General features: G+C 37.1%; 4 protein-coding genes across 6 annotated transcripts; 1 reads left to right on the top strand and 3 right to left on the bottom strand.

Annotated features, from left to right (window-relative positions):
- Positions 1-66: 66 nt before the first annotated feature.
- On the bottom strand, positions 67-5972 carry gja2 (gap junction protein, alpha 2). The gene has a single exon (XM_051894263.1). The coding sequence runs from the start codon at positions 2470-2472 to the stop codon at positions 1408-1410; it is 1065 nt and encodes a 354-aa protein (XP_051750223.1). The 5' UTR covers positions 2473-5972; the 3' UTR covers positions 67-1407.
- A 132-nt stretch (positions 5973-6104) lies between these two features.
- On the bottom strand, positions 6105-9590 carry gjb1a (gap junction protein beta 1a). Of its 2 annotated transcripts, none has more exons than XM_051894265.1 (2): positions 9403-9590; positions 6105-7086 (listed from the first exon to the last, which is right to left on the bottom strand). In XM_051894265.1, the coding sequence occupies exon 2, from the start codon at positions 7070-7072 to the stop codon at positions 6350-6352; it is 723 nt and encodes a 240-aa protein (XP_051750225.1). In that variant the 5' UTR covers positions 7073-7086; positions 9403-9590; the 3' UTR covers positions 6105-6349. The 2 variants fall into 2 exon arrangements, with proteins under 2 accessions (XP_051750225.1, XP_051750224.1); XM_051894264.1 differs by lacking the exon at positions 9403-9590 and adding an exon at positions 8060-8177.
- Positions 9591-10386: 796 nt separating this feature from the next.
- Positions 10387-17385, top strand: mtmr2 (myotubularin related protein 2). The gene is made up of 16 exons (XM_051895364.1): positions 10387-10611; positions 11026-11086; positions 11193-11216; positions 11298-11361; positions 11446-11540; positions 11633-11737; positions 12099-12203; positions 12354-12437; positions 13064-13213; positions 13321-13509; positions 13590-13775; positions 13869-14075; positions 15252-15344; positions 15456-15569; positions 15819-15995; positions 16355-17385. The coding sequence occupies exons 1-16, from the start codon at positions 10568-10570 to the stop codon at positions 16517-16519; spliced, it is 1863 nt and encodes a 620-aa protein (XP_051751324.1). The 5' UTR covers positions 10387-10567; the 3' UTR covers positions 16520-17385.
- A 1029-nt stretch (positions 17386-18414) lies between these two features.
- On the bottom strand, positions 18415-23642 carry kat5a (K(lysine) acetyltransferase 5a). 2 transcript variants are annotated; one of them, XM_051895365.1, is made up of 15 exons: positions 23547-23642; positions 23369-23435; positions 23102-23170; positions 22833-22969; positions 22612-22680; positions 21922-22095; positions 21728-21808; positions 21314-21376; positions 20719-20967; positions 20263-20352; positions 19588-19728; positions 19351-19444; positions 19044-19203; positions 18877-18958; positions 18415-18743 (listed from the first exon to the last, which is right to left on the bottom strand). In XM_051895365.1, the coding sequence occupies exons 1-15, from the start codon at positions 23559-23561 to the stop codon at positions 18609-18611; spliced, it is 1626 nt and encodes a 541-aa protein (XP_051751325.1). In that variant the 5' UTR covers positions 23562-23642; the 3' UTR covers positions 18415-18608. The 2 variants fall into 2 exon arrangements, with proteins under 2 accessions (XP_051751325.1, XP_051751326.1); XM_051895366.1 differs by lacking the exon at positions 21314-21376.
- Positions 23643-23752: the final 110 nt, after the last annotated feature.

The following is a 23752-nucleotide window of genomic DNA, read 5'->3' as shown; positions in this document are numbered from 1 at the left end:
ATTTCTCTAAGAATAGTCTTCAGTGTTTATTTAAGAATTGAACACACACATAGCAACTTTGCTTTATATCCATCATGTTTACATGCTGAGAATGTGTGGACACTACATTCATACAGTGCAGGTTCTCTGGCTAAAAAAGATTTAAACAGGCCATAGACACATTGATGACACTGTAAACACCTGGTAAAAAAAAATTATAACTGAAGTCTGGATGATGCAACTGTTTTAAGCTATTGCCTTGTAAAATGTGATTAGTGTCTCCACTCAAAGACTATAAATAAATCATAAATAAATCATAATAAATCAAAGGAAAGGAAGAAAAAAAAAAAGTCAGACATTCACATCTTACCCATAAGTCTCTTAAGAATTGTATTGCTGTTAACTGTAAGTAACATGGAAGACCATTTCTGCCACATAAGAAAAAAATCATGCTTTGGTAAATCATAATTATAACAAAGATAAAACGTTATAAGTATGATATAAACAGTCAAAATTATGACATTAAAAAGTTATATTTTTGACAAAAGTTCATAATTATGATAAAAATTCGACTTATGTGAAAGACTTGTCATAATTTCAACATATTATTGTTAGAATTATGACTTTTATGTAATAATTATAACTTTTATTTCATAGAGTGAATTAAAATCGGAAGTGAGCATCCCTATCCCCTACTCACTCAAGAGCCCTTGATGTGGGGACTTTGGACACTTGTGTGTCATAATGTAGCCATTTGGAATGCACTTGGCAGAGGGAGCAATGAAAGAAATTCCTCATTATATTCACCTGAAATATTATCATGACAGTGTCTAGCGGTGTCTAGCAGCCCATTCTTACAAAATAAATTTCTTATTACAGCTTTTAATATAATTATTGCAAATAAATATACATTATAATGACGTTTTTTTTAAAAAACTTCACTAATGAACTTGTGGAAGGGCCCCTTGTGAAGGGTTTCAGGTTTTCACTTTCATTTGGAAGGCCCCTGCAAATGCATTGCCTTCCTAAAGTGCGCAAAAACACAGTTTGGAATTTGACCATAATTTCATCTTTAATGTCATAATTATGACTTAGTATGTCATAATTTCAACTTTTTATCTCATAATTATGACTTGCCAATTCTAATTTTTCTTATTTTTCTTATGTGGCAGAAATGTGACTCCATATGATTCAGTCCATGATTCAATCATAAATCTGTTCAATTGATGATTGCAGTGTTCCCACAAAATGAATTCAAGTAAAGCATCACATCAATTTACATTCAGACTCCCTGATTCTGATGTCACTCTAAATGACACTTTTGTAAATGAATCTCATCACGCTCAGTGCCAGTGAGCGAGAGAGGGGACTTCGTGCGTTCAGAACGGGAGAGCCCGGAATCAGTGATGGAGTCTCGTTTCCTTCTGGTTAGATTTTGAGGTCATCCATCCTGGTCTTGTTGTTGCTGTAACGACTTGAATGGCTAGGCCTGCGCTGCTGGCTCGTGGGCGATCCGGGTACAGAATTCGCCGCTTTATTCATCCTGACATCCGCGGCGTCAGATTTGCCGCTGCGCTCTACAGCCATGTTTTCGCGGTTTTGCTTGTAAACAGAGCGGCTGCCATGCTGCGGGAAGGTTCCATCGGGTTCTGAGAGGTTGAAGTGCGGCTCGGCGGGAAAGGGAGCCGGAGGAGGAGCGTGAGGTGGAAAATACGGGTAGTTTGGCACAAACGGAACCACCGCGTCTTCACTGGGTGCTTTAGATTCACTGTCGCATACAGAATGAGAGCGGCGGTAACGGAGACCCTGTCGGCACTTGGTGAAACCCAGGTGATACATCTCCACCAGGTTGAGCAGCAGAGAGACACAGGCCACGGCCAGCATGAACACGATGAAGATGGTTTTCTCCGTAGGTCGTGAGATGTAGCAGTTGACAGTGTTAGGGCAGGGCCACCTGTTGCAGGTGTACAGTGGCTTCAGCTCAAATCCATACAGGAAGTACTGTGCCACAATGAAGCCCACCTCAAACAGTGTTTTGAAGATGATGTTGAAGACATACGTGCGTAGCAAGACTCCCTGCAGACGGATCTTCCCCTGTTCATCACGTATAGGACCTTTTCCAGCTTTGGAGCTCAAAAGTGCCTGTTTGTCTGCCCCGCTCGCCTCATTGCGTTTTTGTTTCTGCTCCATGCGCAGCAGGTGCAGGATGTGGCCCAGGTAGATCAGTGTCGGAGTGGAGACGAAGATGATCTGGAGCACCCAGAATCGGATGTGAGAGATCGGGAAGGTTATATCATAACATACATTCTGACAACCAGGTTGTTTGGTGTCACAGGTGAAACCGGACTGCTCATCGCCCCAAACCTTCTCTGCGGCAGCACCGAGCACCAAGATACGGAAGATGAAGAGTACGGTGAGCCAGACTTTGCCCACTACTGTGGAGTGTTCCTGGGCGCTTTCCAAAAGCTTCCCAAGACTGTTCCAGTCTCCCATTATTGTTGCGTGCCCACCTGCAAATACACACAAATATATTTGGATGCATCAATAGCAATTAAAATTCTGGCTCATACAGATAAGCCAATAATCGGTTATTATGGCCAATAATCAATAAAAATAGATTCTATTGTATTTTGTTTGAATGATAATTTTGATTAATAATTCTGTCCTTTATTAAATTATTATTGTCATTAAAGATTAACTTTAAATGAGCGTTAGGTGATGGAAAAGGTCATCTAAATGAAAAAAGGAAATGTGCATGCACAATTCAATATACATCTCTACAAAAATACTCTGACATATTTTAACATTATGAATTTAGGTCTAAAACAGATCCAGCATGTATTAACACGAACACACACATGCATACACACACACACACACACACACACACACACAGGTTTGTTTTGCTATCTTAGTGAGGACATTGCATAGACTTCCATTGATTTTATATCAGGTCAATGATATTTTCTATCACCTAACCCAACCCCTACTCCTAAACATACCCATCACAGAAACGTGCAAAACACTAGATTTAAATAAAAACTTGTTTTGGTTGATTTATAACCAAAAGAAGTTTTTAACTAGTGAGGACCAGTCAAATATCCTAATTAGTTGGTTGTGAAAGTATTTCACAATATAAGTAAGGACATTTGGTCCTCACAAGTATAGTCAAAACAAGTACACACACAAACACACACTCACACACACATTAACATATCTATAGGGAATTCCATAGACTTCTATTGTTTTTGCATCTAATAACCTAACCCTAACAGAAAACTTTCTGCATTTTTACCATTAAAAAAAAGAAAAAAACTTTATTTACTTTATTTTTATACTGTTTTTACAAATGAGTCTCCACAAGAAGGTTTTGTCAGACTTGGCTCACACAAAATTTTACAAATTTGTCCCCAAAATATTACACACACATGCATATTTATAAGCAATTTGGTTAAATAGGTACACATACACACATTTAGTAGAGGGGTGGTCTGAAGGTTCTTTGTCATATAGGCTCTATTGTCATATGGCCCTGAGGTTTGATTGGCATGTCTTCATGCTTGAGCATGACCTGAAACAGGTGGACATGCTCGACCCCTATACACTCACACACTCTCACACACACACAGAGATCTTCTAACACACTTCATCCTTCCTGTATTGCTTTCTGTTTAACTAAACATTAAAGTGTCTCAACTCAGGGGTTTCCAAACTTTTTAATGCTATGGACCCCCAAAAATGACCTTGTGAAGGGTCCCATTTCCTAATAAGTTGACATTGACATACACACACAATTCATTCAACATTAGGGGCCAGTTGCACAAACACAGCCATTATGTTAAGACAGTGTCTTAAGTCTAGTTTGACCCACTAGCAGTTAGTAAAGTGGCAGTCAGTCTAGTAACTGACTTAAAAAAGTTATGAACAGTCTTAAAGAAAAATAAATTTTTATACTACACACACTAAACATAAAGTATATCAAAACCAATATACACATCCTTCCAAAGATATTTACTCAGACATACTGTGATTAGTCATTCACAAATATATACACACACAGTCATGTATGAATTAATAACATTAGTCATAATACTAAATATAGGACCCCTTTTGCTTACCAAAACCTGAAGAGTCTGACAATCATTTGTACCATTATTAAGCCATTATCTTTACATACAGAGAAAAAGCCTGTTTCATGCTGTTACATGAAAGGAATCAAAAACTGTTAAGAGGTGAATAAAATCTGAATCTGAAAGGATAGTAAATTGATTTTTCATTCTGTTCCTCTGCTGTCAGTGTGTGTGTACAGTATATATAAGTTATACAGTACATATAAATGTGTGAAAGTTGTTTAGTTTTATAGCATGAAACTCACCTTACTTAAATGTCCAGAGCTAGAATGATCCCCTCACATACAATAGACATAAGTCTACAAGTCTATACGCAGTGTTGCACGTCTTCTGTCATACACACACTTTCTTCTGTATTCCAGCACTGGCTCAAACAGTAAAAGAAGACTGACCCATACAAATACACTGTATATATGTGTACATGTATGTGTGTGTGTGTGTGTGTTGGGGTTAATTTTGGCAGGGAACACAATCCCTAGGGAGAATTTTGAAGAGTGTACCACCTGCCTTGTTTCTCAGAGCCTCTCTAGTGAGTGACAGCTGTCAGGACCAATGGCAGAGTTCACAGGACAGTAAGTTGAGCGGATGCATTCTTCCCTTTGAAGGAAAATAACTGAAACATATTCTTTTTTTTGTCTTTCTATTTTTGTTTCTCTCTTTTTAGCGCTAAATAGAGAACAAATAGAAGTTACAGAGCAAGAGGTGGACAAAAAAAAACAAGGCTGTGTGTCTCAGATTGTATTTGGAATGTAGGATATGTATGGTCTGACAGATGACAGGGAATATATTTTACATTCCCTATAAGCCCAGGTAAAATCTGGACTGGCTGGTGACAGAAGACCCAGGGCTCAAAACTTTTTTATAAACAGGTTTATGAAATATTTTAATAATATATCTAATTGGCTGATGTTTGCACCTGAAAATGGGATGTATTATTAGAATCCTGGGAATAATCTGAAATGCTAACTGGAGTCAAATGGTATCCATCTTTTTAAAAAATAATATAATAATTATTTAATAATTATGCCTGCTGAACCTGGTGGCCTCTGTAGCAAATGTAGGTCAGTCCAAATTCTACTACTAATAAGCAGTTTAATAACAGATTAACCTATTAAAACATTTATGATGTAAAAAGTAATTCATCAAAAAATGTCTCATCATTATATTCATGAACAACATGACAAATGCTGTTTCAGAGAGGCTGACCTTGCAATTGTGGATAAAGCATTACAGTCACTGTGGTTTCTATTGAGAGTTGGTCTTTTGAAGCTGTAGAGTCCTCTAGAGATAATGCCCTGTACAGACATACAAGTAAAACGAAACTAAATCTCTTTTTGACATTAAAGACTTTTTAAATTAAAAAAAAAAATAAATCCTGAAATCATAATGAATCTGAATTGCTATAAACTTGGCAACAGTGTGGAGATGTTTGTAGGCTTATATGATACAGCAATAGCAGTTAGAAGCACAAATTTATGTAAGAGGAAAATGAATTGCAGGAAATTGTTTTTATTATAAGTTCTACTGCAGTGTTTCTCATCCTTTTTGACTCTAAAGACACCTTTGTCCAAGACAATATTTGATCTTATGTAAGCTGATGTAAGCTCTAATAGACTACATCAGTTGTAAAAAAAGAAAATAAACTAAAATTAAAATGAGGTTAATGTTGTACATTTTTTATTAATATTATTTTTTAGCTTTTTCAATTAAGATTATGTGAATATAACTACATTTAAATCATTTTAAGACCCCCCCCCCCCCCCCCATCACCACCACCAATGAGTAAAATAAATGCAAATGCAAATATTATTCGCAATTAGTTCAAAATTATTATTTCCCAACTAGAATTAGACCTATAATTTCTTTCACTGTTCTATTTTTTGCTCTGTAAAAAAATACAAAAATAACTTTTTTTTTTTTTTTTTTTTTACATTTGCAATAAATCTCAATGTTTGAAAACTAATCTTAGTCATTAAACAGAGATTCTACCACAAATAAAGATTAAGATTTTATTTAATTGTAGTATTTTAGCTACAGTATAACATTTTTATACAGCAATATAAATTTATTCAAACAACGGTCTAAAAATGTAAGCCCTGTTTAGCCCTACATATTTTTAAAAGTATTCAGTTATAAAATAAAATAAAAAAACATCAATGACATAAGGATATTATTAGCCCACATTAACATTAAGTGTTTGAGTGAAATGTTTAGGTTTCAGGGTGACTAGTCGAGCACTACTAAAATGAACACAGTTTCTGAGAGATCCAGGCTCCCACTGCGGAGTCCTTGGAGTTATTGAGATGGCGACTTGTTGCCCTAGCAACAAGAAAGATGATTTCTGCGATGTTGAGCAGGATGCAAACGCCGGACACCGCAAGCATAAATATAGTGAACACTGTTTTCTCTGTTGGCCGGGACACAAAGCAGTCGACTATGTTTGGGCACGGGTACGAGTCACACTTTACCAGCCGGAACATCTTGTAGCCTGGGTAAATCATGTAGAAGAGATACATAAAGGCGGATTCGAATAACACACGGAACAGAAGGCTAATCATGTATGTCCACCAAAGGGCGCCGGTAATCTTCATCTTTTGAGTCTTTATCTGCTCTAATTCCTTCGGACTAGTGCGGCCAGCCTGGCGATACAACTTTTTGTCGATATGCCGACGATGTGCAATGTGCATGGCAACCAGCAGGGCGGGGGTAGAGACCATGATGAGCTGCAGCGCCCACAGTCGGATGTGAGAGATGGGGAAGAAGTGGTCGTAGCACACGCTGTTGCAGCCAGGCTGCTGAGTGTTACAGATGAAATGCGCTTTTTCATCGCCCCACACGCTCTCCGCCGCCACCACCAGAACCAGGATCCGGAAAATGAAGAGTACAGACAGCCAAATCCGCCCAATGCCGGTGGAATGTCGGTTCACGCCGCTGATCACGGCATAAAAAGACGCCCAGTTCATTTTTGGTTCCAGATCTGAAAAACAGAAAAACTCCACTGTTAACTAACTAACTCTCTCTCTCTCTCTCTCTCTCTCTCTCTCTCTCTCTCTCTCTCTCTCTCTCTCACACACACACACACGTTAGAACAGTAGCCACTCTTAACCCAACAGAGGATGCATTATACAGTGATCAGCTTGTTATCAGCCACATTTAATATCTTTGTATATTTACTACCGTTCAAAAGTATGGGGCAGTAAGATTTTTTTTTAAAGAAATCTATATTTGTATTCAGCAAGGACACATGAAATTGATCAAAAGTGGCAGTGAAGCCATTTATAATGTTGCAACAGAATTCTATTTCAAATAAATGCTGTTCTTTTGAACTTTATACTCATTACGGTTTCCACAAAAAAAAAATTAAGCAGCACAACTGTTTTCAATAATGATAATAATAAGAAATGTTACTTAAGCACGCAATCAGCATATTAGAATGATTTTTGAAGGATCATGTGACACTAGAGTAATGGCTGCTGCATGAAAATCCAGCATCATGGGAATAAATTGAATTTTTTTTTAAAAATATATAATTTAAAATAGAAAATCCATTTGACAGCATTACATCACAGTCTCTTAATTAGCCCTTTTATTATCACACAATAACCATGAGACATCATAATATGTAACACATAATGACCATGTCTGACTCAGTGTACAAATATATCTTTGAAACCATGCACAACACAAGAATAAAAATGTAATTCTGACCAATCAGAGTGCTGACAACAAACTTATGCAGTCTGGTACCTGCACCACCAGTGATTTTACATGACTCTATACTACCTAAAAGAATCTCATTGACTGAAAACCATTTAAATGTCACAAGAAAAGCAAGTGCAAAGAGAAAAATACAACTACATCTACAGAAGAAAACAGCAGCAGACCACCCATGTTCTGAGAGACAGAGAAAGTGAATGAGAGAAAGAGATTTATGCAGTATTCAGCATTACCAGACTCCGCAGGTGGTGTTAGTGGCATGGGCAATGCCCGTGCAGAGGGGTTCTGAGACCCGCCGTGTCTCCGGTGTGTGTGCGTGTGTTTGTGTGTGTATGCCTGTGTCTGTATGTGTGTACTTTGTCAGATGGAGAGTCTCCAGCTTGCAGCCACCATTTATGAAGGAACAGCCACCCATGTGACCGGCAAACTCACAGCCAATGTCATTCTCCCATCACACAATGAAAGCGTGGGTTCAGTCACAGAACAAGAGTGTGTGCTTTGATGTGTAAGTTTGTGTGATATGGGTCACCGAGTATCTTCCATCATAGATTTATGTAATATTTTAAGCTTTTTTTATATATATTAAATATTAATATTACATGCAAAAAAGAAAATCTTTTTTGAGTTTAGTAAACTTAATTTACCATGTTCATCCAATTCATTTGTCCAATGTATTTGAATTGAAAAAATAAAAAAGTTGTCAACTTTTAGGTGCAAGTAAAACTAAAAAAAGCCCATGCAAAAAAGAAACAAAATATAATTGAGATTAGTTGAGATTATTTATAATGTGACCTCACAGGACCAAACAAATTTAAGCACACTCATTATGAACATGCATTTAGAGTTGATTATAGGTAAGTTTAGGAATTAGAAATATGCCAATAGTTTGGTTTGCAAACACACTGAATCAATAATATGCAACAATGTGAAAATTCATAAAAATTATATCATAGTGCAGAAGATCCATTTATATCATGCAATTTTATGTTTTCATTTATGCTTTTATATTATTGATGAATATTACTTTTATTATATTTTAATATTTAATATAATAGAATATAGTTTTAGTATTTAATAAAAAAATATATTTATTATTCATATCCTATTCAAATTATTGAATGTAAAGAGTTTTATAAAAATGATAAAATATAAAAAAGTCTTGCATATCTCAGTGCATTTAAGTGTTTTTATTTCTCTGCTAGGAAAGTGTTGATTGTGTTTTATTATTGTTTTAGTGAAATATAATGATGGATGTCATTATAGAGATAAATAGAATCCTAAACATATAAGTACATCAGAAATCCATAAAGAGCCTCAAGATACTGTAGAACATCTTCACTTCAAATACAAATTTTTAGTTTTTCCAGAGTGGTGTTATGAAATAATATATTTTCTGATTTATTATTATGTGTAGTATTCCATAAACCATATAGAGGGGTGTTTTACAGCAGACTTCACTGTTGGTAGTTGGTTGATGAGTTTCTGGAGAGGTCATGGTTGGTAGTTGATTATGACAGGGTTTAATTGGTAGGTTTAGTACTGTGTTTGATAGGGGTGATATGTGGCTGATGTTTACCTGCGGTTGGTGTGGTCCCTGAGCAGAAGAAGAGGTTGAAGTCGCACAGGAAAGGGTTGATGTTTCCCTAGTGCAGATTATGGCGCAGTACCGGAGCTTTGCATTGCTAATCACTCGTGTCACGCTGTTACTCACCCCACTACAAACATCTCCACACAAAAGATGCTTGTGCTGCCGGTCCTTAACCATTCAGATCAGATCCGAGGCACACACCCACCAGCAACTGTGACGCAAATTATGTACAAACGCACATTTACACATGAACATACACCAACTCGCATACACAAGCATGTACATAGCAATTCTTTCACACACATTCTTGTACAAACATGAATGTTTAAACACACACACAGTCTCTGTATGCACAAAGATGTATACTTGTACAACAAAACTGTTTTTAGATAAATATATTATATTAAATCACTCAAATCACAGTCAAAACCACAACAGAAGCTTTAACAGAAAAGATAAAATTCATCCAAATCGTTCATTGTTGTCTATTAAAACGGCATTTATTACAGGGATAGTTCACCCAAAAATGAAAATTCTGTCATCATTTACTCACCCTCATGTTGTTCCTGACCTGTATGAATTTCTTTCTTCTTCTGAAAACAAAAGAAGAAATTTTGTCACTAACCAAACAGTAGGCTATTTTTTTTTTTCCATATTGAAGTCAATGGGGCCCAACAACTTGTTTGGTTTTACCCATATTCTTCAAAATATCTTCTTTTGTGTTCAGCAGAAGAAAGAATAAATTCATATAGGTTTGGACAAACTTGAGGGTGAGTAAATGACAGAATTTTCATTTTGGATGATTTCATTTTTTTGTCCACTCATAAACCATTTTCCTCAAATTTGACTTTTTCATCAAAAATATAAACCCCAAGCATTAAGTTGTTGTTGTTTTTAATACAGAGGACATTCTTTTGACTAGTAGAATTTCACTTTCCAAACGTCTCCACAAGGTGATCCGCAAACACGCGCACAAGCACACTGGCACAAACGCGCGAGCGCGCACAACCAGCCCCACCTAGAGGAATTGTGGGAAGACATGGCAGCTTCCGCTGTTTGTGTTCACTGAATTTCCGCACTGAACAGTTACTAAATTAATAGAGTTTAGTTAACATTACGACTTTATAAGTGCCGTGGTTCGGTTTGTTTCGGGATGGAGGAGAGCGGCAGTGTGGACAGTGTGGAGTCGCTGAGCAGGTATCAACAGAAAACACACTCTTTAAATATATTATTTTTGAAGCTTCCCGACAACCGCAGCTGCTAACTGTCATCACTTCTCTGTTAGAAGGGATAGTTTACCCAGAAATTAAAATTCTGCGATCATTTAACGTTACTCATCCTAATTTTGCTCCAAACACGTATGACACCGCTCATTTTTATTGTATAGTAAAAAGATGTAAAGATAGTGAATGATGACTGAGGCTGTCAGTCTCTAACATTCTGCACTGAATGTTTTATAGAGGAAATAAAGTCATACAGTTTTGGGACAACAACATGAGGGTGAGTAAATGATGAAAGAGTGTTAATTTCTGGGTGAACCGTTCTTTTAAGATCATGAGTAAAGCTCATAGATATGCTTTAATCCGTCTTCATCCTCTAATGTCCTTTCAGCTCCACCACGACCCGCTCTGACCGTTCAAGTAGCGCCAAAGTTTCAGACACAGAGCTGCGGGTCAGTCAAATTTCAATCCAGCACTTCCTATTCTGTACTTAAAACTGCTGTATGTTCTAAACTTTTGCTATTACTAAATCTCATCTGTTATTTTTCTTCCTTACAGAGTAAAGGAATGACGTTTGAAAAGGTATTAAAGTGTGAATGTGTGCATAAGGTTTGGATAAAGTCTCAGTTCATGTCCACTGATTTCAAGTTTTTTTGTGTGCAGGTCTATAAAGACCCCAGTAAAGGCGAACTTCCTCTTCTGGCAGAGGAACTGGTTCAGGATGCCGGTAATTGTAGTACACTATACTGACTGCTGTACTTCTCCATTCTGATGGTTTTAATTTATGTTTTTATTGTGTGTTTGTCCACAGCTAAAGATGTGACTTACATTTGTCCATTCATTGGGCCTGCTAGAGGATCTCTGACCGTCACTAACTACAGACTGTTCTTCAGGTGCACTGACAGGGTAAGAGCCATGCGCACATGCTGTTTCTGTACTTCTGGAGAGAATTTCTAAACTAAAGACTTCATTTTTAGTCACCTTGTTTGTTTTTTTAGGAGCCGGTGTTTGGTCTAGATCTGCCACTGGGAGTTTTGAGCAGAGTAGAGAAGATCGGAGCAGCGACTAGCAGAGGAGATGCCTCATATGTCCTCGTCTGCAAGGTTTGTAACTGAGTTTCTGGAATTTAAAATGTTGGCACGGCAGGAAACTGGCCAGCAGAAAAAACCCTTACTGTTGAGACACATATGTAAGAGCTCATTCTGTGGTCGCGTGCCTTTGAGGACATTCGCGGAGCTCGAAAAACACAGCCAATGAAGTTTGAGCAGCTATCAGACAAGGTTAATGGAGGCCGATCAGAACGAAGCTAGAGGATGTTTGACTCATGGTCCTAGAGGCCTGTGAGGAATTCAAAATAAATCAGTCCCTGGGGGGGGGCACCTTCACGTTTTTCATGTGTGTAAAGGATTGTATATCACCAAATCAGCATATTTTGCATGTTTGCTCATTGTACTTGTCTTGTAGGATATGAGGAACCTGCGTTTTGTGCACAAGGAACCTGAGGACTCACTAAAGAAATCAGTGTTTGAGGTTCTGATGAAGTTTGCTTTTCCAGTGTCAAACAACATGGTGAGAAACATAAGTAGACAAAGATTATATATTAGTACAGCATATAGCATAGTATAATTAATATACCTAATTCAACTGATTCAGCATCAGCCTAGAAGTTATTAGTGCTCATAATCTCTCTGTCTGTCTCCCTCCTTTCTCTTTGTTTAGTCCCTCTTTGCATTTGAGTATAAGCAGGTGTTTCCTGAAAATGGATGGAGGGTGTATGATCCACTGGCTGAATACAAGAGACAGGTACAGTGTGTGTTTATTTATTTGTTGATTTTTTTTTTTTTAGTTATATACAAGGTGATAATATACAGTCATCCAGTCTTTATAGCAAAATAAACCCCTTAAGAGTGATCGGTACTCTAATGTAAAGCAGAGGCGGCTTGTATCACCCTAAAGAGGTTTGTTTTGCAATAATGATGGCTGAGTTTACATTCTCCCATGTATTACACAGATACTTATCAAATAAACAAATAAATATAAATAAATTAATATAAATAAAAATTAATAATAAAATTAATTAAATATTCAGTATTAATGTTTGTTTTACTTAGTAATTACATAATAATAATATTAGTTAATAATATTAATACATGTATTATTTATATGTATTTTGAAAAATATGAACTAATATATATATATATATATATATATATATATAATTTTTTGTATTTAACAATATTTTATTATTTGAAAAGAATGAGACTATGTGGTGATACAAAATACATCTGGCACAGCTATGTAGAATATTGTCAATCAATTATGCAGTTTAGGGTCATTATACAAAAATATTTCACTGCAGAATGTTGTGATTGACCAATAAGAATCAAATATTTCAGAGAGTCGTATTTTAAATACAAATCTGTATGTAGGGTCTTCCGAATGAAAGCTGGAGGATCTCCAAAGTAAATGATCACTACGAGCTGTGTGATTCATACCCAGCGACGCTAGTTGTGCCGGTAACCATCACTGACGAGGAACTGCGGCGTGTCTCCAGCTTCAGGGCCAAAGGACGCATTCCGGTTAGTGTCATGAGACGTTTCTGAAGATTTTTGTGCGTCAGTTTCTGCGTGAGCAATAATTCATCCTCGAGCCTCATCACTGAAGCTATTTGCTCGTTCCGGTTTAGGTTCTGTCATGGATCCACCCAGAGAGTCAGGCTGCAGTGGTTCGGTCCAGTCAGCCGATGGTAGGTCAGAATGGTCGGCGCTGCAAAGAAGACGAGAAACTCCTTCAGGCCATCATGGACGCAAACGCACAATCACACAAACTGTTCATATTTGATGCCAGACCCAGTGTGAATGCTGCAGCTAACAAGGTAAACACTCACTTTCTTTTCAAGCGTGTGTTTTAAATGAAAGGAAAACTCTTGACAGTTTGTGTCTGTATGTGTTTTAGATGAAAGGAGGTGGGTATGAGAGCGAAGATGCTTATCAGAATGCAGAACTGGTGTTTCTGGATATCCACAACATTCATGTAATGCGTGAGTCACTACGGAAACTGAAGGAGGTCGTCTATCCCAACATTGAAGAATCTCATTGGCTGTCCAACCTCGAGTCCACACACTGGCTGGAGCATATTAAGGTGAGACAAGAGTGATCTCTTCATAATGTTTCTCACATGTTAAGAAACATGAGGATGATGAAGATATCACTGATTGTGTGGTGTGTGTGATAGTTGATTCTGGCAGGAGCTTTAAGGATAGCCGATAAGGTGGAGTCTGGGAAAACCTCAGTGGTGGTTCATTGCAGTGACGGCTGGGACAGAACTGCTCAGCTGACCTCACTAGCCCTGATAATGCTGGATTCTCATTACAGAACCATTCGAGGCTTTCAGGTACTGCTGGAGAAAGAGTGGCTCAGCTTTGGACACCGCTTCCAACAGGTCAGTCAATTTACATGACAACAACAAGCAAGACTGTAAGGGGATAAAATGTTTGCCGTATCCCAAATTGCTCACTTGTTAACTCATTCACTATTTACTATATACTGAATGCTTCATAGTGCACTGTATAAGTGCACTGGTGTCTACACTGGGCACACACTGTTATATTAGATGGACAAAATCTGTTTTATGTGCTGCACAACTACTCCAGCGACTTTATTTTGCCTGTCCCAGAGAAGTAAAATGGTTTTATTTTCAAATATCACATGAATTAATTAATTGCTATTTTTAGTCCTTTACAGTAATATGTAGTTATAAATAGTTAGACATCCTCAGCATTATAAACAGCAATGATAAAGAGAAGACATAACACCGGTGCTACGCACTAGCAAATATTTCGAGCTAAAAAAAACGAGCTATTTTTAAAAAAGAGGATGTGCCACTCGACACATTGAATACACATTGAATAATGCAGTCATTTCAAGGCATTCAGTGGAACTTTTGAAAGATTGCAAAAACATAATATAACATTACCATTCAAAAGTTTGGGGTCAGCAATATATATATATTTTTAAAGAAATTAATACTTTTTTCAAGCAAGGACACATTAAATTGATCAAAAGTGACAGTAAATGTTACAAAGGATTTCTATTTCAAATAAATACTTTTTTTTTTTTTTTACTTTCTATTCATAAGAGAGTCATAAAAAAAAATACAGTTTCCAAAAAATTATTAAGCAGCACAACTGTTTTTAACATTGATAATAAGGAGTTTTTTTTATTAGCACCAAATCAGCATATTAGAATGATTTCTGAAGGATCAAGTGACACTGAAGACTGGAGTAATGACTGCTGAAAATTCAGCTTTGCCATCACAGGACTAAATGGCATTTTAAAATATATTAAAATAGATTGTTATTTTAACTTGTAATAATATTTCACAATATTACTGCTTTACTGATTAAAATAAATGCAGCCTTAGTGAGCATAAGAGACTTCATTCAAAAATATTTAAAAAATCTTACTGCCCCCAAAGTTTTGAACAGTATTTTATAAATACAGAAGTATGTCAAATATTGAAATAATTAACATTCAAAAACAAATCAATTCATGTTTTGTAATTATTTTAAGTCAATTTGTTCATGAATACAATATATGCTTATTTTTGTGTATATAGCGAGTGGGTCATGGTGATAAGAATCACACAGATGCAGATCGCTCTCCGATCTTCCTGCAGTTTATTGACTGTGTCTGGCAGATGACAAGACAGGTTAGTCCAAAACACCCCACAGTTCGATTGGTCAACCTGCCTTTGTCTTCAGTGTATTGCTATGATCTGTCTCTGTATAAGTAATAAATGTTTGTGTCTCTGTGTTTGTAGTTTCCTGCAGCTTTCGAGTTCAATGAGAATTTCCTCATAACAATACTTGATCACCTCTACAGCTGCCTTTTTGGCACATTTCTGTGTAACAGTGAGCAGCAGAGACTCAAAGAGGTGAGAGCGAGCAAAAATGTTTGCACGCTTTGTATGCATCTCATTTACACAGTAAGAATAGGAATGTTTAATGGATCAGTACATAATTTGGTAGATGCTATTATCCAAAGCAACTTACAGCGAATGAACCTTTGTCATTGTGTTTCGGCCACAATAAGGGTCTATTCAAAACTTTGAAATTTGTGTTTATTTATAAGCAGCATATATAACTTTGTCTGGATCTAAGGGACTGTCTGTTTTTGTGTTTAGGAAGTCCCAAAGCGCACTGTGTCTGTATGGTCATTTGTGAACAGTCAGCTAGAGGAGTTTGTAAATCCTCTCTATGTACACTACCCCTCCCACGTGCTCTTCCCCACCGTCGGTATACGACACCTCCAGCTCTGGGTCTCCTACTACATACGCTGGAATCCTCGCATGCGGCCACAGGTACACACATGTGAATGGTTTTTAATGAATGTGCAGGTGCAGGTTCATTCTCTGATTCTGCCAGATAACATGTTCTCACATTCTTCTGATATTTAAAAGATAATTATTTGTGTACTAGAGGTGTCTATCTGTTGGTTTAACTAACAGAACTAGATCCTTCCATCTTTAAACCCAGCTTTTTTTTTTTTTATTATTGTCAATAAATATGACTCTAGCAAAAAAAAAAAAAGTTATGTAATTTGGATTTTTATTATCCATCACCTAAATGTATGAGATTTTAGCTATCATTATAGATTATAATGGGTTTTAAAATGGCTTGTGCTGTCTTGAGTCACTGTTTGATTAAAAATGTATTTTAGGAGCCGGTCCATCAGCGCTACAAAGAGCTGCTAGCAAAACGGGCAGAGCTTCAGAAGAGGGTGGAAGAGTTACAGCGCGAGGCGGCCAATCGTACGGCCTCGACATCCTCCGAGAGGGCGGGGTCTCCTACGCGCTCCATCACACCTGTTCAAACCTTTGTATAAGTGCTCGACAGCTTTGAGAAATGTAGATAGCCTCACACCATATGAGTGTGTCACGTGGTTCTCATGTTACTTGCAGTGATGCACAAATGATGTAAATTCACACACTAACATTCACCTTGCTGCTACAAGCTGGCTGGGTGGATGGAAGAAGCTTTTAATCACTAAAACTGTTTGATACTGGTATTATATTAATACATTTATTAAGACTAGTGAAGCATTAATACATGTTAGAAACATATTAAGGCTTTTACTGTATGAGCTATATGTTGGAGAACTCTGCGACTGATCATCACATGACGAAAGCGTTGTGATGTTACTGGGATTCTGCCTGCATCATCTTGATGCGGAGGGAAATTGGGGCCAGTCTTTCTAGCCTCAGGGTTTTATGTACAGAGTTCTGTCTTTACTTGAAATTCCTATCTTTCTTGGGCTTGTAAAAATGACACTATCTAATCATGTTATGAGTGATATAGAATATGCTCTATAATCTAACATTTGCTTATACATTAACATTATTGACAAATAAAGTGTACTGACACTAATGGAATCAGTCGTCATCACTCCAGTGGTGCTACGATACAGCTAATCTACAGCAATAAAACACCTGCAGTATCTGGATCTAGACAATGAATGATGTGTTTTGTTCATGTAGGGATGCTACGGATTTAGTAAGTTTACTTGCAGTTATAATTGAGCTAGAGCAGGTTATGTATGTCAGCCTGCAGTCTGTCCAAGTATACGTGACACAACATGTAATGGAATATTTGAAAGATTAAATGCATGTTATGCATCACCTATGTCTTTCAGTCAATTATAGCTCAAATAAAGTGTATTAATGCTGGACGAAGCTGTATACAATCACACTATCTAGATCTTTTAATTTTTTTTTTTCCAAAAATTTGCCATAAAATTGAAGTCAGACTAAAGCATTTACATAAACTTTTTAAAGTTCATGTGAATGTCAATAAATCTCTGTTAAAACTATTTAAAAAATGTTGGTAATTGAAATAAAGCTGAAATAAAAAAAGAATGCAACAAAATACTAAATTTACAATGAAAACTGAATATTAAAATAAAAGCTAATTCAAAATGTTAATAAATACTATATTAGTATATAAATAAAACCAAAATAACACTTCAGTGAATTAGGAATAAGGTGTCTCAGATTACACCAACACATCCTGATAATTTATGAATGAAATTGTGTATTTAGCAGTTATCTGGTCCAAGTACAGGGAAAAAAGGGGGGAAAATCTGTGGAAAGCACTTTTTTTTTATGCTTTAGCCAAATTTTCTTGACACTACATCCAACCAAGCTGGTCTTTCCCCAGAATATTTACCTGATGGATTTAATCATAGCCTCACTGTTGTACTTCCTCAGCTGCTGTTTTATTATTGAATGAAAGGTGGGGCTCACTCTATTTCAAATGTTCATTCCAGTCTTACATTGCTATAAGATTCGTCACAGGAGTCCTTTCTGTGTGGAGTTTGCATGTTCTCCCCGTGTCAGCGTGGGTTTTCTCCAGGTGCTTCGGTTTCCCCCACACAGTCCAAAGACATGCAGGTTAGATGGATTGGACATGCCAAATTGGTCGTAGGAGTGTGTGTGACTGTGAGTGTGTTGAGTCAAGAAGGGCACTTGGCGTAAAACCTGTGCCAGATCCAGTGTGTGTGTGGGTGATACCGATGAAGCAGACCCTGCAAATGAATGTGACTAACACTAGGAAAATGTATATTGCTATAACATTGTCATGTAGCACATGGAGTAGAGTGATCTACAGCAAATGTGAGAAAATGTGGTGTTTAAAAACACTAAAAAGGTCACTCAGGCATCCTGTCATAAATTAGCACTAAGTGTTCCCAGTTTCCATTTTGCAAGTAAAATCAACTCCCCAAACAGTACAAACAGACTGTTTATTTACACATTATCACATTCAGTTACATTTTTTGAATGACTCCATATTTTTTAGAGAAGAACTTTATATAAAAACAATGAAAGTACATAAATACAAGATTATTTACAGTATTTATGTTGGTTTGAATTCCATTGTGTGTCTGTATCTGTGAGCTAGTGGCCCTGCTCTGTACTTCACCACTTGCCCCTCTTGCTCCAGTCTTTAGGAGTGAAATGCAAGCATTTGGGATCAATGCGGAGGTGGCGTTTCTGCATGGCACGCTCGTGGCCTTCCACTATGTCCTCGGACAAGGTGAGGATATATTGGCCCTGGAAGTGAAGAGAGCGAAATCAATCATGCTGAAATGCCCCCTTCAGTATCTTAATTAGCAAATAATAATAGCTAATGTTGTCTTACTTTCTCCCCCGACATTATTCCTTTTCAATGAAAGTGATTTCTTACCTTATAATAATTGATGAGGTTAAGGTATTGAAGAGTTGATATCACATCCTCTTTCTTGACACTCGTGATCTCACTAATTTCACTAAGAACAACAAAAGCGAGAACATTGCTAGAAATTTGTGCCTACAAAGTATTTCCTTAGTACAATACAAAGAGTGGGCACACACTTGATGGTGATCTGTGGCCGTTCTCCATTCTCTGATTTAAGGTCCATGAGTATCTCCAGGATGGTTTGGGACCAGTATGAGCGGTAGGAGAGCAGCCCCAAATCAGACAGAGGTTTCTCTGGGGTACCCGTCTTTCCTTCCACCTTTGAGAGCTCATAACCTTGGAAAAAGGCGCCACGACATTTAGGGCTATTATTATATTTCACAAATAAAACTGAGGCACAAATTATTGACTGAAAATTTAAAGCAAAAATCTTACCTAACTAACCAAATTTGACTAGTCCTGAAGAACTGTAAAATTACTCACTGAACTCAATTAGTAGTTTTCCATAGCCTCTTCTCTGATAAGGTGGTAACGTCAGAATACAGGCCACATTATAGTCTTCGGTTGATTCTTTCTCCTTTAATGAGAGAGGGAAAAAAGACATTAAAGTTGCCATGAAACAAAGTTGTGATAGTCATTTCTTCCCTATATTCTCAAACAAGAAAAGTAGGGTGTATTAAAAAGCATAAAACAACAGATGCTAGCAGAGAAGGAACGTACCTTTGAGAAGTAGCCAACTATATGGAAACCCTTTGAGTCATACTCTGTCATAACATAGAAGAGGAAAGGATCTGTGTCGTAGTACAGGGTCTTGTGGTCCAGGAAGCATTTGGCCAATAAACACAAATTTTGGGAATATGCCTGTGCAGTGAAAAAGAATCAGATTTAAAAGACCACAAAGATGTACAGTACATGCTGCAATGGTCACCGTGATTTTGCCAAGTAAGATATGTTCCTGGATCAACATATTTTGTTGATCCTGGAACAACATTCTTGTCTGAAAATTTAGTCCTAACCCTATTCCTACCCCTAAACCTATCCCTACCCATAATTTATCCCTAAAATCAGAGGGAAATGATAGGTGAATAACACTGACGTAGAAGCACCTAACCCTGGTTGTAAGCCTAAACTTGACATAAACTCTAAACTTTTCCCTCAAATCTGATTGGTTGATTGGAATGTTGTTCCAGGATCAACAAAGATATTGATCCAGGAACATGTTGTACTTGGTAAAATCACGTTCACCATGCTGCAATAGTGCCCTATTAGTGGAAGAAAAACAAGAAAACAGTGACATTTGAAAAGTTTAGCCACATTAGCAACATCATTATCAAGTTATTTGTATTAAATCACTAATCCAAACTCTACATTTTTCATCCGACTCTTATTACACACCTTGTTTTTCCTGCCATCTATTTCAAAAAAGGAGATGGTTCCTTTGCGGTAGATCTCATTTCCTGGAGGATGCCGAAGGTTGCATTTTGTCTGTAAAGGTAATGGGGAGTAATTGTATATTAAACGTAGTGCAAATTATCAACAAGGTATGTGAAACTATACAGTAACAGCTATTTAAAGATGTGGTCATATTTATCATTGCTCTGTGAAATTTATTGGGTCATTTCAATATGAATCCATGCTTTTAAGAGTTTTGCATGAGGGCGGAAATGTTCCCCATGCAGATTTCACTTGTGTTCAAGTTGGTCATGGGAATTTGCCACGTCGACCCACAGAAAGCTGCTTGGTTTGAACGTGATTTGTGTGTGAACTATTGACAATGGACTTTTTTTATTGCCCGTAAAATTTCGCTAATGTGACCCCATCTTTAAGCATAAGTCTTGAAACTACTCTTACCAGGTGTCTTTGAAGACATTTGAGGCTCTTGAGGTATTTGAGACAGAATTCACAGAGGTAGAGAATGGGCAGAGAGGTGAGCTCCTGGGAGTATGGAGAGAAGTACCAAGGCTTCAGCCTGTGCCGGCCCAGCTCTATACAGTTTATGTTCTTCATTCTCGTCACAATGTCATCATGACTGCGGTCTGACACCAAACTACCGGTCATGCGTGGGGCAGATGGGATTCCATCTGAACTGTCCTGAGAGTCCTGAGATCAGAGAGTAGTGTTAGGGAGAACTGTATGAAACTTTGATAACATGAAAAAAGTGAATGTCTTTCATATTCAAAAATGTTTGTGGGTTTCATGTAAACTTTTGTTTTTCATTCTCAATGTCAGGTTTACCTGATTTCCATGTATATTTAATGATAAATATATACTGTATTATAAATATAAATACATAAATATTTATTACATAAATATATATGTATTTAATGATAAATATATACTGCATTTACAGAATCCATTCTATCAAGTAACTGTGATTCTTTAACAGCCCTAAGCCCCCATTCTGGCAAGACACTCAACAAAGCAATGGGAAATAAATGAGCCGGACCTCTCCTGGCAGCAAATAGATGGTGGAGCAGCGGGGACTGTTATTCTGGAACACCTTTACCATCTAGAAAAACACAAGCGGTTGCAATGCTTTGGGACACTTTAAAGGAGAAAGGTAGTTGATAGAGCAGAAAGAAAACTGGAAAACATTTGATGGGTTTGGTTTTGATTGGAAATCAGGCGCAGACTTGCTCTCGTTGGTAGTCAATCTTGGTTTCTAATGTAAAACTGTTTGCATAGCACTGAATCTGTATAACGTAATAAACATTACATTCCTTTATGAGATATAAAGGAAATGTGAAGAGCCCTAAAACAACACATTCCTAATTCCTAACATCTTACAGCATCGTTTTCTTGCCAAATAACAATAAAATGCGTGATGTTTATATTTAAGAATTTTAGCTGCAGCAGTTACCTCATCTGTCCCTCCACAATTTTTTCTTTTTCTCCCAGGCTGAGGAGGAATGAGATGACGCTGAATGGACGTTGTGCCATTCTTCCAAGAGGAAGAATCAGAGGAAATTAAGAAAGGTTTGATTGTAAATAATAAGAAGAAATATTATTATTGTTGTTATGTAAGAAGAATTTTTTTTTAAAGTAATTTCTTACTGTGGTTAGAGAGGTGAGTGGCTCATGCTCGTCTCTGGATTTAATGCTGAAAGTGGAATCTCTAATTGTTGGATATACAGAGGCCTGACTCGCCTCTGCAGAACCAGGAATTGAAGGCACTGGAGTCACCGCGGTCACTTGTGTTGCCAAAGAGACTGACTCTGCTTTCCTCTTCTGTAAGATCAAACAGAAATAAGACAGCTACTTTTTTATCTGCATGGAAAGTAAAAAAAAAAAATCTTTAAAAAGGTACTAAAATCCATCATATATAAAAACATAACCATGACTGAAGGACTGCCACTTACCTCATGAAAATAACTAAGGAGTAATGAGTAATGAGAATGACTAATGGGGTCTGGATGCATTGAGAGCTTTTACTAAATAAAACATCTTTTTTAATTCCCTGTGCAACACATACTAAAAACTTATTGAGTATCTTAAATATGCATTTTAAAGTTTCAATCTCATGTAATCCTTTTAACAATGCTACCATTATTGTGGGATACATGTCACATGAAACGTTCTGCTATCTGCAGTTTAAATTGAGATGAGGCAAAAACTGCTTCCCTCACACTGTTTGGAAAGTGTATAATGAGTTTATTCAAACTAGTCTTTAATTCAGCCCATTCATCATAAACTCTTGCAGGACAGATTGATCAGTAAAATGCAATGGGCAGAGTTTGTCTGTACCGGTGTGGGGAGGGTTTTGCCTCTTGAAGGAGCTGAAGCAGACTGAACGTGGAGATCTAGACTCTTCTTCTAAATTTAAACAGAAAGTGAGAAGATGGTAAACAGACTGAAAAGCATGCACATTTGAAAACAACTGTGAATGATATATCTCTTTACCATTGATGTGGGTGGTAGTTTTGTTTCTACATCTAGTGTCATGGGGGCAGAGTAGATTCTCTTACCACGTCCCTCTCTGGGGAACTCGGCCGAGACCCAGGCAGGCCATTCTTCATCGGAGTCTTCGCCTCCTTCTTGGGAAACTGGAGCTTTTTCAAGTCCAGTCGGTCTGGAGTAACCCATTCGTCCAGGCGCTTATTGACTTCAAACAAAACAACAAATTTATTGGAGTTTTTTCTTTGCAATTAATGGCTAAATAAGCAGAATCATGCATTATATAAAAAAACACCGGATGAAAGAAATGAAATGACCAAAGTATTTAGTTAATACTCACAGTCAATATAGTGGACATAGTAAAGCTTTCTCCCAGGGATGTCTTTGACACTGAGAATTTCAGCCAAAGCTATGAAGGGACGAAATGAAAAATTACTTCTGGACAAGCAAGCAGTAAGATCTTTAAATATACTTATATACTGTTATTCGCCAGTACCTAGTTTTGATATATATATATATATACACACACACACACACACACACACACACACACTTGTGACAAGTGTTGTGTTTACATTCTATACGCAGCTGTCAGGCTGATACTTACGCCATTCGTCTTCATTTTCTTGATTTTTTCGCAGCACAGGCAGTCGACAGCCCTCAGTTATCTCACCCTATGAGGACATAACGCAATTATAAATGACATCGACCAACTAAGACAAAACAAATCTTATTTAAATCGCGACTAAGACTACATAAAAACCAAGCGTCTGTCCACTACTCACCGAGTGATCCGCCATCTTTTTTTATCTGGCGCATAGAATTGTGCGTTACAGTAAAACGCCAGTCGCGTTTATTTTGCATTGAGTGACGCGCTGACTGAACCAAAATGGATAATAAAAGTTCTATTTACACGGGGAGAAGAGTGTTTTTAAATAATAATAACAATAATAAAAAAAATATATACGTAAGGAGCAAATCCAAAATCTAA

Source organism: Ctenopharyngodon idella, chromosome 5, assembly GCF_019924925.1.
Source record: "Ctenopharyngodon idella isolate HZGC_01 chromosome 5, HZGC01, whole genome shotgun sequence".
NCBI lineage: Eukaryota > Metazoa > Chordata > Actinopteri > Cypriniformes > Xenocyprididae > Ctenopharyngodon > Ctenopharyngodon idella.
Note: the sequence above shows the minus strand (reverse complement) of the source record. Positions and strands in the feature narration are given on the sequence as shown.